Source organism: Triticum dicoccoides, chromosome 3B (assembly GCF_002162155.2).
Source record: "Triticum dicoccoides isolate Atlit2015 ecotype Zavitan chromosome 3B, WEW_v2.0, whole genome shotgun sequence".
NCBI classification, from domain to species: domain Eukaryota; kingdom Viridiplantae; phylum Streptophyta; class Magnoliopsida; order Poales; family Poaceae; genus Triticum; species Triticum dicoccoides.
In genome coordinates this window covers 558,561,517-558,579,388 of record NC_041385.1, presented here as the reverse complement: position 1 = coordinate 558,579,388, position 17,872 = coordinate 558,561,517, and the positions used below count along the sequence as shown (strand labels likewise).

The window sequence follows — 17,872 nt, the reverse complement described above, 5'->3', positions numbered from 1 at the left end:
TCCATCTTCGGGGCTCCATGATCATCATCGTCACCGGCATGACACCATGATCTCCATCATCATGATCTCCATCATCATGATCTCCATCATCTTGTCTCCATGAAGTTGTCTCGCCAACTATTACTTCTACTACTATGGCTAACGGTTTAGCAATGAAGTAAAGTAATTACATGGCGTTATCCAGTGACACGCAGGTCATACAATAAATAAAGACAACTCCTATGGCTCCTGCCGGTTGTCATACTCATCGACATGCAAGTCGTGATTCCTATTACAAGAATATGATCAATCTCATACATCACATATATTTCATTCATCACATCCTTCTTGGCCATATCACATCACGCGGCATATGCTACAAAAACAATTTAGATGTCCTCTAATTGTTGTTGCAAGTTTTTACGTGGCTGCTATAGGTTTCTAGCAAGAACGTTTCTTACCTACGCCAAAACCACAACGTGATATGACAATTGCTATTTACCCTTCATAAGGACCCTTTTCATAGAATCCGATCCGACTAGAGTGGGAGAGACTGGCACCCGCTAGCCACCTTATGCAACAAGTGCATGTCAGTCGGTGGAACCTGTCTCACGTAAGTGTACGTGTAAGGTCGGTCCGGGCCGCTTCATCCCACAATACCGTCGAAACAATATAGGACTAGTAACGGTAAGCATATTGAACAAAATCAACGCCCACAACAACTTGTGTTCTACTCGTGCATAGAATCTACGCAACAGACCTAGCTCATGATGCCACTGTTGGGGAACGTAGCAGAAATTCAAAATTTTCTACGCATCACCAAGATCAATCTATGGAGAGACTAGCAACGAGAGAGAGAGGGAGTGCATCTTCATACCCTTGAAGATCGCTAAGCGGAAGCGTTACAAGAACGCGGTCGGTGGAGTCGTTCACGAAGCGATTCAGATCGCGGCCGAATCCGATCTAAGCACCGACCAACGGTGCCTCCGCGTTCAACACACGTACAGCCCTGGGACGTCTCCTCCTTCTTGATCCAGCAAGGGGAAAGGAGAAGTTGAGGGATAACTCCGACAGCATGACGGCATGGTGGTGATGGAGCTCGTGGTTCTCCGGCAGGGCTTCGCCAAGCACTACGGAGGAGGAGGAGGTGTTGGAGGAGGGAGAGGGCTGTGCCAGGGGAAGGGTGCGGCTGCCCTCTCTCTCCCTCACTATATATATGGGGAAGGGAGGAGGGGGAGGCGCCCTAGGGTTCCCTAGGGGAGGGGCGGCGGCCATAGGGGAAACCCTAGATGGGTTTGGGCGCCCCCACCCCCTAGGAAACTTGCCCCCCAAGCCGGGAGGGGCGGCTGCCCTAGGGATGGCGCCCCACCTCTCCTGGTTACGTGAGATGGGGTGGGAGGGGCGCTCAGCCCCTTAGTGGGCTGATGTGCCCTCTCCCCTTGGCCCATAAGGCCCCCCAACGCTTGTCGGGGCCTCCGAAACCCCTTTCGGACACGATGGTCATCACCTGGTACCCCCGGAACAATTCCGGACTCCAATACCCTTCGTCCAATATATCGATCTTCACCTCCGGACCATTTCGGAGCTCCTCGTCATGTCCGGGATCTCATCCGGGACTCCGAACAACCTTCGGTAACCACATACTATTTCCCATAACAACTCTAGCGTCATTGAACCTTAAGTGTGTAGACCCTACGGGTTCGGGAACCATGCAGACATGACCGAGATGTTCTCCGGTCAATAACCAACAGCGGGATCTGGATACCCATGTTGTCTCCCACATGTTCCACGATGATCTCATTGGATGAACCACGATGTCAAGGATTCAAGCAACCCCGTATGCAATTCCCTTTGTCAATCAGTATGTTACTTGCCCGAGATTCGATCGTCGGTATCCCAATACCTCGTTCAATCTCATTACCGGCAAATCACTTTACTCGTTCCGTAATGCATGATCCCGTGACTAACTACTTAGTCACATTGAGCTCATTATGATGATGCATTACCGAGTGGGCCCAGAGATACCTCTCCGTCTCACGGAGTGACAAATCCCAGTCTCGATTCGTGCCAAACCCACAGACACTTTCGGAGATACCCATAGTGCACCTTTATAGCCACCCAGTTACATTGTGACATTTGGCACACCCAAAGCATTCCTATGGTATCCGGGAGTTGCACAATCTCATGGTCTAAGGAAATGATACTTGACATTAGAAAAGCTTTTAGCAAACGAACTACACGATCTTGTGCTATGCTTAGGATTGGGTCTTGTCCATCACATCATTCTTCTAATGATGTGATCCCGTTATCAATGACATCCAATGTCCATGGTCAGGAAACGATGACCATCTGTTGATCAACGAGCTAGTCAACTAGAGGCTCACTAGGGACATGTTGTGGTCTATGTATTCACACATGTATTGCGGTTTCCGGTCAATACAATTATAGCATGAATAATAGACAATTATCATGAACAAGGAAATACAATAATAACCATTTTATTATTGCCTCTAGGGCATATTTCCAACACCTCTCCCATTGCAAGATAAATTAGTCTAGTTGGCCAGACCAAACGAATAGATCGGAGAGAAATACAAAGCTATAACAATCATTCATAAAAGAGTTCAGAGAAGACTTAAATAATATTCATGAATAGTCCGACCATAAACCCACAATTCATCGGATCCCAACAAATGCACCACAGAAGAAGATTACATCGAATAAAACTCCAACAACATCAAGGAGAACATTGTGTTGGAGATCAAACAGTGAAAAAAGCCATCTAGTTACTAGCTATAGACCCGTAGGTCTTTGGTGAACTACTCTCGCATCATCCGAAGGGCAGCAAGGATGATGTAGAAGCCCTCCATGATCGATTCCCCCTCCAGCAGAGTACTGGAAGATCTCCAGATGGGATCTCGAAGGAACGAAAACTTGTAGTGGCGTAAAAAGTGTTTCAGGTGGCGCGCTGATATATTTGGAATATTTAGGGATTTATAGAAGTGGAATTAGGTCAAGAGGTGCCGCGTGGGGCCCACAAGCCTGGGGGTGCCCTGCGGGTTTGTCTCTCCCTCGTTGCTTCGTAGGTCTTCTCCCGAAGCTTCTAGGGTCCCTTCTGGTCCAGAAAAATCATCAAAAAGTTTTGTAGCATTTGGACTTCGTTTGGTACTGATTTCCCGAAAAGCCAAAAATAAGCAAAAAATAGCAACTGACACGGGCATTAGGTTAATAGGTTAGTCCCAAAAATGATATATGATTGCATAATAAGCATCCAAGATTGATACTATAATAGCATGGAACAATAAAAAATTATAGATATGTTGGAAACGTATCAACCCCACTCAAAGGACCAGACGTCTTCATTGATCCAACAAGAACGTTTTTTCTTAGTGCATGTACATGTGTCTACTTCCGACACATGTGCCATGACGCGCACCTCGACGGGACAACACATGCAATGTGCCTCGACGGGCCAACACACACCATAAACCACATGACTAGGTCCCTAACCCTCACACACCCATGTAACCACGACGGTAGACTCGGCTACCATTATATAACACCCTAGCCACCCCTAAACTAGCAATAGTTACTCATGGCTACCCTCTAGGCTATAACATGAACCCACATACTAACACAAGTCTTTCCAGGGTATCATAACCATCCTAACTTAATAGGATTGATAGTTTTACCCATACTAACAAGGTGGATCTTCTTTTGCAGAAGCTAACTCCTAAGAACCTCTCGGTTAATTGTCCTTGGTATGGAGCAATATCAAGATGAGTTGTATGAGTGACCAACTGGGAAGTTTTCCGGGATGCACACGAACGAGAACAAGAAATGTGTTGGAAAGACTTGTGTTTGTTTGTGAGACCAATCTAGATCTGAAAGAGCAGTCGATACTAACTACTACTGACCCAGAAGTGATTGGGGTGTTAGACTTGCAAGTCTTTTGGAATGTGTACAAGTGATAGAGGCGAAGGTGTCCCGTCTTTTGATGAGATGATAACTATCATTTTCGGCAGAAGTCAACTTTGAGGATCCGATTACGAATGTACGAAGACGTCGCACCTTAGCAATCGCCAAACCAACTGCAAGATGTCATTGACCATGCCAGAGCACGATCAGCCTGACCACATGGGTCTATTTCCTGCAAGCAAATGAAGAACAAGCAAGTAGTTGAGATAACAATCTGGATATTGCGAATTGAAGAGGGAAGCTCTATTAAAAGTGTGTGTGTGGGAGGGGGAGGGTCTGAAATGTCTTGGTTTGGTTGTTGGACACAAACGAAGTACGCATTGCACTATAGTGAACTTTAATATAAACAAAACCCAAGTCTAAAACGACGCCCTAACAACTATATTATAGGGAGATAGAGGGGGATTTTCGTCCACCCTTGGCAACGTGGGACTAAATTTTGTCCTAGGTCGTTTCCCTATTAATACAAACTCTAAAACCGCCTGTTAAGCGTATTTCAAAATTACATGGGCTTGACCCAAAAATAAGGTGGTGTGCCACCTATAATAAGCTATGGCCGAGATATATGAAAGGACATTTTGTATATTTCGTCTATGTCCTTGTATGTCACCGTGGTGGCTTCAAAGTGTTGAAAACTCTACTAGAAACATCATTCTTGTTCACTTCACGCGCGCCATCATCTCCATGCTTGATCCTACTCCCAAGGTTCATCCTTCTTGTACATGCTAAGCCCTTCAATCATAAGCAAAACAAATATATTCAATTTAGGCAACATCATATTCTCATGAAGTACCTGATATTTTAATTGGCGCGCGCGAGCTCTATTAATTGGTCTAGTATTTGTAGCAGCAGGGATTGTGGGTGTATCTATAGTAGTGATGTCCTCATCAACAAGGCATTGATCGCCACACCTTAATCATCATTTCACCTCTCTCAATAGTACAACCTTCCTACGACTCAAACAAACACAAACGAGCATAAGAATTTAAATATATCGTCTATGAGGGGGTTCTCCAACCACATTTCCCACATTTTATGGTGACTAAAAAACATGTCATACACTTGACCACTAGTCTCCCGATCACTTGTTATTCCAAACCCACTCTTGGACAAAGATGTACTTTCAACAACAAAAGAGATAATCAAAGATGAAATCTCTAGAATACCAAGATTAAACTTAAGAAATTAGTGAGTATAAAATACAATCATCAAATCTTCAAAAATGTTGAAAGAAGATTCTCATATTTGTGAAAAGTCCATCTCATTTTTCCGGATTTATAGGATAAGGCGGGTATGCTTGCATGGTGGGGGTTGGTGATGGGGGAGGAGGTGGATTTGAACACAAAGTCATCGGTCAACGCACTTGGAATAACCACAAAGGTAAAAAAAAAGGGGCATTGAGAAATTAAATACTTACTGCCATATTCCATTACCGCTAGAGTTTCGGTGCCGTTGAGAAAAAAGAGGAGCATTGAGTAAGAGTTAGTAGCGCCCCTCCTTTGAAAACTTAATTCCGTTACTGCTAGTGTTCGGGTGCCGTTTTATCTTTTTGGAGTAAAGGTTGATGATATGCTATAATAGAATTTAAATGGTGTGTATGGAGGATATTGGCTTCCAGGTCATCGCAAACGCTACAATGACGACAAAAGTTCAAAAGTCGAGCAACACATGACCTCAACAACACCAATCTTCGCTTTATAAGGAAATACCAAACTAGACTAGCCGGCCACCATCGACACTAGTACGCAAAACATCAATATCTTGAAACAACATATCAAATGCAACGTAGGCACATACACTCACACGAATATATACCAGGGGCGGCGCTAAAGGTATTCTTTTTCATTCACATGAATACCGCGGGTTTTGCTGATCTGTGGGTATGTTGTCGCTAGCTTGATGTATATCTGATGTACATTGCTATTGCCCCGCCACTGATGATGAAATAAAAAGAAGGAAGTTTTTTATATATATTTATATAAATAAACTCTCTACAAACTATAGTTACAGAGGCTCGAGATGTTGTGACCCTGTTGCAAACACACTGTCTCCACTATAGAAAAATTCATCACGGCGAGGACTGTAATGTTCAATTCCTTGTAGGCAAAGCCTTACGGAAAACGGCAATTTCCTGCTCCGAGCACGAACCAAATACGGTGCCCATCTCACGGACTCCACAGTACTCCACTACTAAACCCTAGTATGAATGGAACTTTCTCAAAAGCCCTCACCAGATGCTCACCGTAATACATGGTGTACGCCACAACTACCTAACTACAGAAGCTGACATGTGGGGCACAGACCCGCGCGACTCAATGTGTCATAGAGCCAGACCAGCGCACGGCGCGTCCAAGCGTCTCCCCCGGAATGCAACTCCCCGTAAACGACAGGACGGTTCCACACCAGGCGATGGCGACGGCACCGCCGTCCGCCGCAAGCCAGCCCGGCACCCACCACGTCACTTCGCCCACTGACTGCCCCGCCCCACCGGAAACGGCCCACACGTCAGGCGCGCGGGGGGCGGCGCAGGACGCGTGCGCGACGAGCCGGATTCCCGCAGCCCCCGTCCAATCGAACGGCGAGCGAACCAACAACCTCACGCCTATGAATTCGAGCCGCAGGATGCGCGCACGCGGCGCCCCGCCGTCCGATCCGGCCCCGCCGCGGGGATCCGGCCGTAGAATATGAATTTGATTTCGAAAGCTAGGAGTGGGAGACAAAGAAAGGACGAGGACGGGAAGGGAAGAGAGAGAAAGGGCGGAAGCAGCAGCTGCAAGAGGGAAAATCCTCTAATCCCCCCACCCCCAGCCCTCCCGAAATCCGCCATTCGCCGCCCCTCCCGCACGCACGCACGCGCCGGAGCGCGCGGCAATCCGCGCCCGTCCTCGGCGCCCCCGCCCCCACCTGATCTGGAGCCGCCGGCCGCGATCTCGCCGCGGCCGCGCCGGATTGGGCGGCCGTTTCCAGTGGTGGCCGGGCCGTTTTTGATCTGCTAGCTCCCCGGGCTGAGCGGATAGATGGCGGGGAAGGAGCAGGCCGGCGCGGGCGCGGGCGGGGCCGGAAGCGGACCCCTGCCGCGAGTGCCAGTGCCCGCGGTTTCCACGCAGCCGCCGATTAAGAAGCTGGTCAGGCAGCTCGACTTCAACTACGGGAACCCCGCCATGGCGGCGGCTGCCGCCGCCGCTTCCCGGACAGTGCAGCCGAGGGCGCTGCAGGTCGGGTACCCGCAGCCGCACCAGCTGAGGGCCGCGTTGCCCATGGGGGTGCCACATCAGCTGCAGCCGCGGGGGCTGCCCGTGATGCGGCCGCATCAGATGGTGCATGCGCCGCTGCCGCGGCCGGCACTACCGATGGCGATGCCCGTGCCCGTGCCGCAGGCTCGGTCGGCCCTACCGCAGCCGGTACAGCGCCCGCCGGTCGCCGTTCCCTTGTGAGCGCCCCCCTTTTCAAGATTTATTACGTCTTGCGTCAATTTTTGAAATTTTTGCTTCTCGGTCTTGCACTTCCGGGGCTCTGTTGTATCGAGGGTATGGAGGAGCACGACAGGCTCTTGGCTACGATGAATTCGTTTGTTTTCTCTTGATTCACATCCTTGGGTGTCCTGTAGTCCTTTTTTAAGCATGTAACCCAAGTTTGAAAACTTGGTTCCCAAATTTTACTTTGCACTTGTGTTTCCTTGTAACAAAGATACCTGCTTGTATTAGATGGATGCTTTTTAACTGCCATTTATTATACTAGTTAATTGTAGCATACATCCTAATGGCCTCTGACAATCCTAATTGATATAATTTTAAAATTTTCATTTTTGTAATTTTCCATCTCCTAGGAAGTACTAGGATGGGTGAGACCCATTTGAGCGAGAATAGTACTAGGATGGGTGACCTCCTAGGAAGTCCTCGTGAAAGGGTTTCATATCTAAGGGTTGTGATAGGCTTGGCGAGCCAACGTAAAAACTAGCCAGTCTTTTGGGTATGAAACCCATTTGGGCGAGAGTAGTACTAGGATGGGTGACCTCCTGGGAAGTCCTCGTGAAAGGGTTTCATATCTAGCCTACCCCAACTTGTTTGGGATAAAAGGCTTCGTAAAGTAAAGTAAAGTGTAATTTTCCATCTCGCTGTTCTTTTGTTTTTAGGAAGCCAGAGTCACCAAAACCACGTGGGCGGCTGTATGATGGGAAAGATGGCACACCTACGAAGAAGAAGTGCTGCAATTGTCGGCACTCCAAATGTTTGAAGCTGTAAGTCAAGACTTGTTGTGTCTTAGCTTGACAGGAGGTCAATATTATGCTGTGATTCTTGCCAATGAAGACATTACTTTCTTTCTTAGGAATGTAACGATTCCTTCACGTACTTCTTCTAGAAGTCACCAAATGTTTGAAATTCCCTCCAGAACGACCCTTTTATGGATAGAGTTGGATCCAGTAAAATGTATCTGATTCTGCAGATATACAAGGAAATACACACAAGGCCATTGTCTTGCCTGTTGACTGTTTTTATTTTACTTTTTGCCCATAGAAATCTTATAAGAACTAATGTAAGGATTGTGGAACTTTTTGAAAAAAAAGCTGGATGATAATGGCATTTTGTTGCTAAGCTTGACAAATAACATCAGTGATGAGACAGAGTATCTGATCTTCTGGTGTGAACAAGGTTTTGTATTAAGTAGTCAACTTGTAGCTAGTGAAATAATGTTGTTACTTTAAAGGAGCTGACATAACAACTTCGTGACTAGTCAAGACAATTATGAAGCATTATACATCTTGAGTTGGATCACTTATGCTTTAGGGGTGGCTGTGTCATTTAAAGTTTCTTTATGAGCTTTGTCAAAATAAGATTAGTGTCTGAAATGAGTATTTGTGTAATTTGTTGAAAATAAAACCTATTTTTTATGCTATCCATTCTGTTCGAATCATGTACATGTAGTTTAGATGGATTGTGACAATGAAGAGCAATTGAAAGAGTATCCTACTAACATTCATAAGTTTTGTAAAACCCTAAAGTTTCTGCTTCTACCTACATTTTCTAAAAAAGCACAAATGGTATGCTTTGATGGTTCACTACTTTTGTTTCCATTTTCATGTTCATTTCAGTTTAAGTCTCTGCATACTGCTATTTGATCCTATCAATCTGAATTTTATGGTTTTCTATGCTTAGGTACTGTGAATGTTTTGCATCTGGTATTTATTGTGATGGATGCAACTGCACCAATTGTTTTAATAATGTTGAGAATGAGGTGGCTAGGCGTGAAGCTATAGAGGCTACACTGGAGCGCAATCCAGATGCGTTCAGACCTAAGATTGGGAGTAGCCCACACACAAATCGGAATAATATGGTATGTTTTGATGTCCACGTCTCTTATTAAATACTCCCTCTGTAAACTAATATAAGAGCGTTTAGATCACTAAAATAGCGATCTAAACGCTCTTATATTAGTCTACGGAGGGAGTACTAAATAGTTAGTTTTACTTGATAAAAATGATGTCCAGTGCTTCTACATATCAATGACTTGTTCTAGTTTTTTCCTCTCATCTAAACTGATACAACACCCTAACTGATGTTAAATAGGAGAAGTCTTTGGAAGTTACACATGTTCTCTGAATAACTATTTTTTTACTGTATATATAAATATAAGAAATTTACAGCTTATTTTTCCTTTTCTCAGTTTATTTACTCCGATCATTTCTCAGAATGTTGTATTGCCTCATACTATAAGCCTTCCTCAGTTTCAGTCAAAAACATTACTTTGTAAAAACATATGTCCATGCACTTCCCTGTTTGGCTGTTCGGATATTGTAAAGGATTCAAAAGCTGACAACTGTGAGTTGTAATTCTCAAATAGCATTGAAGCATCTTTGAGATTGATTACAATGGAAACTGCCGCCGGTTGAACTCTAATTTCTTGTATTTTTTTTCTTGAATACGCACGAATGTGTGTATCATATATTAGGGCCTCTTTGATTCGCAGGGTTTGTAAAATGCAGGAATAGGAAAATAGAGGAATAGAGTGGCATGCCATCCTCAATCCTACAGGATTTGTATGAGCATTTGATTATGCGCAAGAAAAACGTAGTATTTTTATCCTCAATCCTACATGGGAATTTTCCTATGAAAACTAGTACAAGTGAATCCTATGGAAAAATTCCTAGGGATTGCAATCCTATGCATCAAACAACCCACTGAGGAAAAAAATCCTAAGGATTAGAATCCTCCAAAATTCCTTTAGAAATCCTTTAAATCAAAGAGGGTCTAAAGAAGAGAGCGGGGAAAGAGCCCCTCCACCCACATTGTTACAACATTTTTACAAACCACACAACCGGCCCACGTCCACCGAAGTTAAACTAGGCCTACTCTCTCAAATACACCGACTCTGCTAACATGCCGAAGGAGTCGAGGCCCCCCTTCAGGATGCCTGCCTGCCGCCAGTGCCTGCCTTCCCTGTCGACAGCAGTGACTACCTATAGGTGCGATGGTGTAGCCCCATAGAAGACTATTGCATTTCGATGCTTCCAGAGCGTCCAGAAGGTAAGCACAATGATAGCCCGTACGTCCTTCACATGATGCCCAGCCGCGAGCCTAGAGATGCACCACTCACCGAGCTTATCCTCGACTGATGGCGCCCAATCCGGTCTGCCTAGTGCCTGGCAGATAGTAGCCCACACATCTCTGGCAAAAACGCAGTCGAGGAGGATGTGGTTGATGGATTCCTCCTGTTGATCGCAGAACGGACAAGAATCATGGTGCGGGAGCCCCCTTCTTGCAAGCCTGTTGGACGTCCAACACCTATTCCGCAACTCAAGCCAAGTGAGGAAACGTCACTGGAGTGGTGCCTTAGACTTCCACCGTCCACGTGAAATCAGCTGTTGGGACCACCTCCTGGCCCCAGAACTTCGCCACATATGCTGAACGTGCGGAAAACTCGCCATCACCCTCTCAAGACCACACCACCTTGTCAGTAGAGTCTTGGTCTAGCTGCACAGTATCCATGGCTGTCCATAGCTCGAAGAATTGATGCAGCACATCAGCGGTAAGGTCCGGCCCGAGGTCAGTAGCCCAAGTGCGAAGCCGCACCGCCTCCTGAACTGTGTGTGCTCTCCTGATGTGCCTCGACACCCGGTCATACAGGAGAGGAGCCAACTCCTGAACTCGAAAACCATTGAGCCATCTGTCTTGGATTCATTGGCCACTAGTACATATGTTATTTCTAGTTATTACTAGACCTGTAAACCACGACACTATTGACAGCCATTTTGTCAAAATTTTAATCTGACAAAGTGTAGATCTAGTATCTCCAGTTAAAATATTTGTCACTTACAGTTGTTTCACCACTGAGATGGAGCTGCCAGTTTCCTTCCTTCCACCTAAAATTTGCATTATTGCTTATCTGAAACAATAATTATGTTTCCCAGAGAAGTCAGAGGCTCAGCATGATTATTATTTTTGGTTTGTAAAAAGCTAAAGTCTTATTCAATAAATGTTGGCTTAGACTATCATTAAATTTTTTGCTGTCCGCACAAGGGACGTCTTCATTATTGTATTTTCTCATCTAGGCCATTTATCTGATTTGTGCTTCAGTGATATGTGTAATTAATACTAGTCCCTTTGCTAGGAGGTAGCTGGTGATCTCCCTTTAATAGGGAAGCATAATAAAGGGTGCCACTGCAAGAAGTCAGGATGCCTCAAGAAATACTGCGAATGCTTCCAAGCTAATATACTATGCTCTGAAAATTGCAAGTGTATGGATTGCAAGAACTTCGACGGGAGTGAAGATAGAAAACATCTTAATTTTGATCACAAAAATGTCATTCACATGCAACAAGCAGCAAATGCAGCAGTAAATGGTGCTATTGGAGCAACTGCATTGTCGTCGCCTTCCACATCTAGGAAGAGAAAGCACATCGATTCTTCACTTGACCTTTCGACCAAGGAACATTTAGCTATCAGGAATGGTCAACTATCTCAGGTAACGACCATTTCTACTATTTAAGCTTGCTCTGCAGTGTTTGTAATCTCTTTAACTGTGCATAGTGTGCTTTCAACTATTGACTTAAGAGGTAAGGTTAAGCGATCCATTCCATCACTAGGAAATTCCATATTATGATGTGCTTACCATGAAGTGAGTTGATAATTTGTGCATGTGCACTTGTGACCTACTAATTGGCTTACATTGTCAGTACATGGCCGGAAAAGTTCATTTTCGCTATTAATATCCCAAGCAGAGTGATGCACATTACCTTTTGGCATCCCATGCTTTGCTACTTAAGTAAATCAACCTCATGCTTGTGTGTCTGTGTTGACTACCTCACCGATTTTATGCCCTGAGATATCTGAAAGGGGTAACTATGGAAGTATAATAATTCAGTAGCTGAGCACCTGTGCTTTCTGTGAATAAAAGAAATCATGTCACCTCATTCTCTGCCTGCTCCAGGCTATGGCTGTGCTACTAGTCGTGCTTGGCCAACAGCTCCACAGCCATGCCCTGTCAAGTGCTCCATTTTTAGAGAAATTTGGGAGGTGATTAAGTAATTTGTTAAGTTAGTTTCTTTCGATGATGAGTTTTAGGGATGGGTGAGGTGGGATGGGTTTGAAGCACCACCACTACCATGAACTCAGGCTTTAATAACTGTGAAGAAAAATTAGCAGAAGGTGCATATTGGATGATATCGTCACCTTTCTGACTCATCTAGAATAGATTTCAGAATAAAATCTGACTAACCAAAGAGACAGTCAAATGCTACTTACAGCAAGAGTTATTATGGGATTTTGAGAAGGTTGCTGTATATAATTTATACTTTAATCAGGTTATTTATCAGAAGAACGCGATGGCCTCTGATGGTTCATTTCCAATAGGCCAGTCTGCGCATCCTCATATGATGGGGCCCTTTAAAGTCACCTACAGGTAACTGTCAACTCTGAATTTCTACCTGCAGAAATTTTTGTTTTCCTCGAGTAGGGCAACCTATCTGTTTTGTATTGATTGGTTTGTCATCCTTATAGGCCTCTTTTAGCGGATATTATTCAGCCGGGGGATGTAAAGGAGCTATGTAAACTTTTGGTGACAGTATCGGGACAGGCTGCTAAGGCATATACTGGTATTGCTCTTGGCATCGTATTTAGTTTCCCCTTTTCCAGTGTGTTACAGGAAATATTCCTGATGATCTTGAACTGTGCATGACATACATTTGTGATAGATATTCAATCAACTCCAACAGATCAGAGCCTCTTCATTTTAAATTTTACCTGTTGCACGACTGCATCCAATTCCAAGTGTCCTTCTGTTGAGCCCTGGATTTGGATCCTACTAGTGTTATGCAACTTCTTGGAACACCATATGTATATGCAGCTGCCACGTACTTGATTCAGTGCATCTCAGCTTCAGTATATAGTTATATAGTTTGCTAACACTGCACAGTGTGGTCAGGATCACTGTCTTGTTCCCGTCGAAATCTTACAGTACATGGGGTCCACTTGTGAGTGATGGTCGCCATAATGACACCTGGCACTTCTCAAATTAAACACCAAGTCTTTGCAGCTGTTCTATGATTGTCTTCAGTTGCTACTTTTTATTTTGTAATTTAAGCTAACCAAATTAATGTGTAGCATAAATTTGACGATGATGCTGCCTCATTGGAAAACATTGAAAATTAGGTCGGAAAATCCAGGAAGAGAAGGTTGCAGAGAAGGAAGATGGAGTGGGAGGTTCCCTAGCATTGACAAACCATGATAGAGAAGGCAAAAGTAAAGATCAAAATCATCGAAAAATATCAATTGATGATCATTCAAGTGGAGGAACTGATATGGGCAAGGCATCTCTAGATGATTCCAGACCTGATTGCACTGATGACCAGAAGTCCAGTAGACCAATGTCTCCTGGAACACTTGCGTTGATGTGTGATGAACAAGATGCTATGTTTGCAACTTCTCAAAATGCTGTTGCTCCATCAGCAATAGATGTCGATCAGAACCGGTCGGAACTGTATGCAGAGCAGGAAAGGTGTGTGTTGACAGAATTCCGCGATTGCCTGCGTAAGCTTGTGCAATACGGTAGAATGAAAGGTACATCAAACATCCTAGCGTTATGCTTCGCAAAACTTGGATAGGTTTGGTCCTGACCATTTCCAACCTGCAGAGGAGAAGTACTCCATGGCAATCAGATCTGAAGTGACCGGGCATCCAGGGCAGGTAAATGGTGCCCTGCGGATACCGTATCCAAAAGTAGATGTACCTGTTGTAAAAACATTTCCTCAGAGTTCCAGCAAACATCTTGTTGCTGGGAACACTTCGAGTGGGCATTTAGACAAAAGACTGAAGCCTGAGAACACATAGTTCGCCTCAGGTCTGTATTTGGGGTACAAGAATCATCATGTTTGTGCACCTTCTAACAGGTTGACCGGGGGCATGTACCTGTCTTGATGATTTAATTTAGGTTAAAGAAGTTCCTATTTATTCTCCTTGGTCAGAATAAGTGTAATCTTGGATAGTTTAGTCCTAGAGTCGCCTTTAGCCTCAAGTTGTTGTGTACCATTTTAGTTCCTTCTTCTTTTTTAGTGTTTTGATGGTGAAGTTCTTCTCTCCAATCGTCATACTAATATAAGCTAGGATGAAACTGTGCCTTGTAACACCATATGTTTCCTTTCCCCGTTAGCAAGACATGCTACACTTATGAGTGATCATTTCTCATCTGGGATCTTGCAACACTTGCGCCACAAGTCTAGTTTGTTGGGGGCTCAGTTATTTTCTCGCTTTTCTGCGAAATTCCAACGTCAAAATGCATGAGCCAGGGGTTTCTGACTTTACCATTCAATGTTGTCTCAAACATTACGCTGAAAAATTAATGAGGGGAGAACAAACACTCAAGTTTTGCCACCAGAAGAATGCTTGATTTAACCTGTACAGGAGATAGCGTATTACATCTAGAACGGACAACGGTGACGCAGATGCCTAACATGAGCGCACAGCTAAATGTTTTCTGACAGGCCCAAAGAAAATGTATGTCGTAGGCAGGATGTACTTTGTCTTCGCGGCGAAGTTACTGCCCCAAGATTCGAGATACTGAGCTTTTGATGTTCTCCAGAAACTTTTCCCTGCGAAGAATGAATGTACATGTTAGTAAATCAACAAAGTACAATAGTATCTTGAGCTGTAGTAATGGTGCATAGAATCACAGTTACACGTATACCAAGCTCTTCATTCAAAAGTAAGTGCCATCCTGTGCGTTAAAAGTTATCGATGATGCAGATGTGGCACAAGCCAGAATGAGAGTGTTACGCTAGTGGTGGAAATACAGCATGAAACTTTCTTTGAAAATGTCATAGAACAACATGGTGAAGTAGCTATCAGTTTCTTCTCATCAGTTATTCAAAAAAGATGGTATTTTCAGACAGAGCTCTGGTTGGTTTTGCCATTTTCTATGCACTATTTTCTCAAACAGATAGATATATGTTTCCACAACTTTGGCACAAGTGTTCAAGAAAGAACAATTGAGGTTTACCTGTCTGGCTTGAAGAGGAGGTTCCCGTAGATAAACCACTGAAAATGTCGGCATGAGCTATAGAGTGAGGCCAGGGACATGTGGACTTGTGGTAATACAAAGATAACAGCTTCATTTAAAAATGGCAATGTTACAGTTGAGGATCTTGGGTAAAACTCACCCATGCAACTGCTATTCCGATTAGTTCGAAGAAAAGAGGGAGAACAGGGAGCTTGTCGATGACCTGAAGTTGAGATAATAGATTATCAGATTGATTTTGTTTATCTCGTTGCATAGTTGAAGATTGGGCATCTGCAATTTACCCCAATAAGCATCATGGAAGCCCAGAATGCCGCAATGGCTGCAAAGCCGATACCCGCTAGAGCAAATATGTCTTCAGTAGTGTTGAACTGTTTCAGTTTTCATGTTTGTCAGTTTCCTTCATTTTACAAGAAAGAAGCCTAGATGGAACAACAATTTGAAATAACTATTTGATTTGTATATCTTCCATTCGACATAAAAAATAACATAAGTACTTCATAGAAACACTGGCGACAGTCTTTTTGTCCCCGCAAGACTTGCAACAATTTCTCAGGAAATTTTAAAATATAGATGAGCTATGTTCTGGCAGTATATAGTCCGAACCTTTTGCTGACTTAATATGGTATCGGTACTAAAAGATTCTAAGTTCAAAACCTAAGGAGGCCAATATTGCAACACAAATAATTGCGGTCCACTTCAAGCCCAAGCCTTATACCAGTGGAGTTTGGATGGAGCAAGAGGGCTATATTGCCGACATTTCCTCGTTGCTAAACTTCAATGGTGTGTGAAACTCACATTTAACTTTTAGGAACTCACTTCTATGTCGGTATCTCGGTATCCCAATCCATCACTATCCTATCCTATGAAGGTAGTCCTGTCATTATCAATGCTATTCTCACAAGCGTACCAATGCTCTATGACACATTTCCGTTGCTTTGGTTTTTGGCGAGGTCCAACTGAATATTGCATTTCGGTGAGCTCTCACGACAAATGGACATGACGACATGGCTTCATTTGTTTAATAGATTGATGGTGTTCAACTTATCTCAAGACCATGATGCTTTCCATCGGAAATCACATACTATGGATGCCTAATCCGTTAACTATATGTATGTGAATCTCATCAATGGTGATCATGTCTTGCATAGGATATGCATTTGGAAACTAACACTCCTGTTTAAAATCAAAGAATTTATGCGGTACTTTATGCGGTACTTGGACAAAGGAGCGATCTTAACAAAAAAAAAGTAGCCAAACGCAGCTCGCAAACGTTTATTTCCTTTCTCAACATGGGTATATAAAAATTTAGGACCCCATTGGCCAGCGAACGTTCGCTAGGAGGAATGACATTTGCGAATGTTTTTGTGGAAAATTCTTCAGAACACGCATGGCAATTTCTTCAGAAACACATGGCAATTCCCGGCAACAAAGGATTTTGCTAAAAAAAATGTCGTTAGTTTGAAGGAATCGGCATGTTCCCGCAACGTAAATTGCCGCAAAAAACGTTCGTTTTGCCATCCACCTACAGCGAACGCTTGTTGGATAGCATTTTATAAACCATTGATGCGGAAATCAAAATTTTCCTAGGGAACCTACTGGCAAATTGCAACATCATATATAGTGAGAGATGGGAGGAGACTCACCGAACTCTTGACGTATTTGACGACGCTCCCGGAGGAGGCTTCTGAACTGTCCTGCGCAGCCCTGGCAACGACACCGCGACTTCTCATCCTGCCTGCGCGTGACACATTGCAGAGCACGCAGTGAACCACGACGACGTGGTGAATTTTGCATCCGGAGCACGGTAGTTGCTACAGATGAATTACCTGAAACCATGGGGCTTCGCAGCTTCGGGAGATTCCTGGGGATGCTCTTGCTGCTGCCGCCGCCGCCGCCGCCGCACGGCGCGAGGGCGGTAGGCTGGGCGATGGAGAGGGCACATGCCATCATGGCTAGGATCCCCCGCCTGGGTATTGTCGCAGGATAGGTAGCTACGAAGGAGCTGGGAGGCGCGTCCGGAGGATGGTGCGTGGAGCACCCGGGGAAACTACTGTTTGGCCGTCGTCTGCAGCAGGCAGGCAGCAGCGGATGTGAGAGCGAGCTCCCTAGTCCACTAACACTCCATCAGATGGCAGGTTTGCAGATTGCCCCCTTTTGTTCTGTGCTCTTTTCATGGTCAGAAGTGCTGCTGTACTGTTTGTTGTACTACTCATTTTCCACTTCAAAGAAGAGCTGTACTGCTCAGAGTCTTTGCGGGGAGTTGTTGTACTACCTCCATATTAAAGCATATTAACATTCTGTACCCGGCTAAATTTTGGAAGGTTGATCAAGTTTACAAAAAAATATTATACTCCCTCCATAAAGAAATATAAGAGCGTTTAGATCACTATTTAGCCGAGGGCAAAAA

General features: G+C 44.4%; 2 protein-coding genes across 2 annotated transcripts; one reads left to right on the top strand and one right to left on the bottom strand.

Annotated features, from left to right (window-relative positions):
- Positions 1–6,974: 6,974 nt before the first annotated feature.
- Positions 6,975–14,635, top strand: LOC119277062 (protein tesmin/TSO1-like CXC 5). Its single transcript, XM_037558270.1, has 8 exons — positions 6,975–7,387; positions 8,090–8,194; positions 9,111–9,288; positions 11,563–11,916; positions 12,755–12,852; positions 12,951–13,045; positions 13,602–14,009; positions 14,083–14,635. The coding sequence occupies exons 1-8, from the start codon at positions 6,975–6,977 to the stop codon at positions 14,277–14,279; spliced, it is 1,848 nt and encodes a 615-aa protein (XP_037414167.1). The 3' UTR covers positions 14,280–14,635.
- A 122-nt stretch (positions 14,636–14,757) lies between these two features.
- On the bottom strand, positions 14,758–17,567 carry LOC119277063 (protein CURVATURE THYLAKOID 1C, chloroplastic-like). Its single transcript, XM_037558271.1, has 6 exons — positions 17,292–17,567; positions 17,109–17,200; positions 15,747–15,833; positions 15,605–15,667; positions 15,445–15,482; positions 14,758–15,037 (listed from the first exon to the last, which is right to left on the bottom strand). The coding sequence occupies exons 1-6, from the start codon at positions 17,413–17,415 to the stop codon at positions 14,983–14,985; spliced, it is 459 nt and encodes a 152-aa protein (XP_037414168.1). The 5' UTR covers positions 17,416–17,567; the 3' UTR covers positions 14,758–14,982.
- Positions 17,568–17,872: the final 305 nt, after the last annotated feature.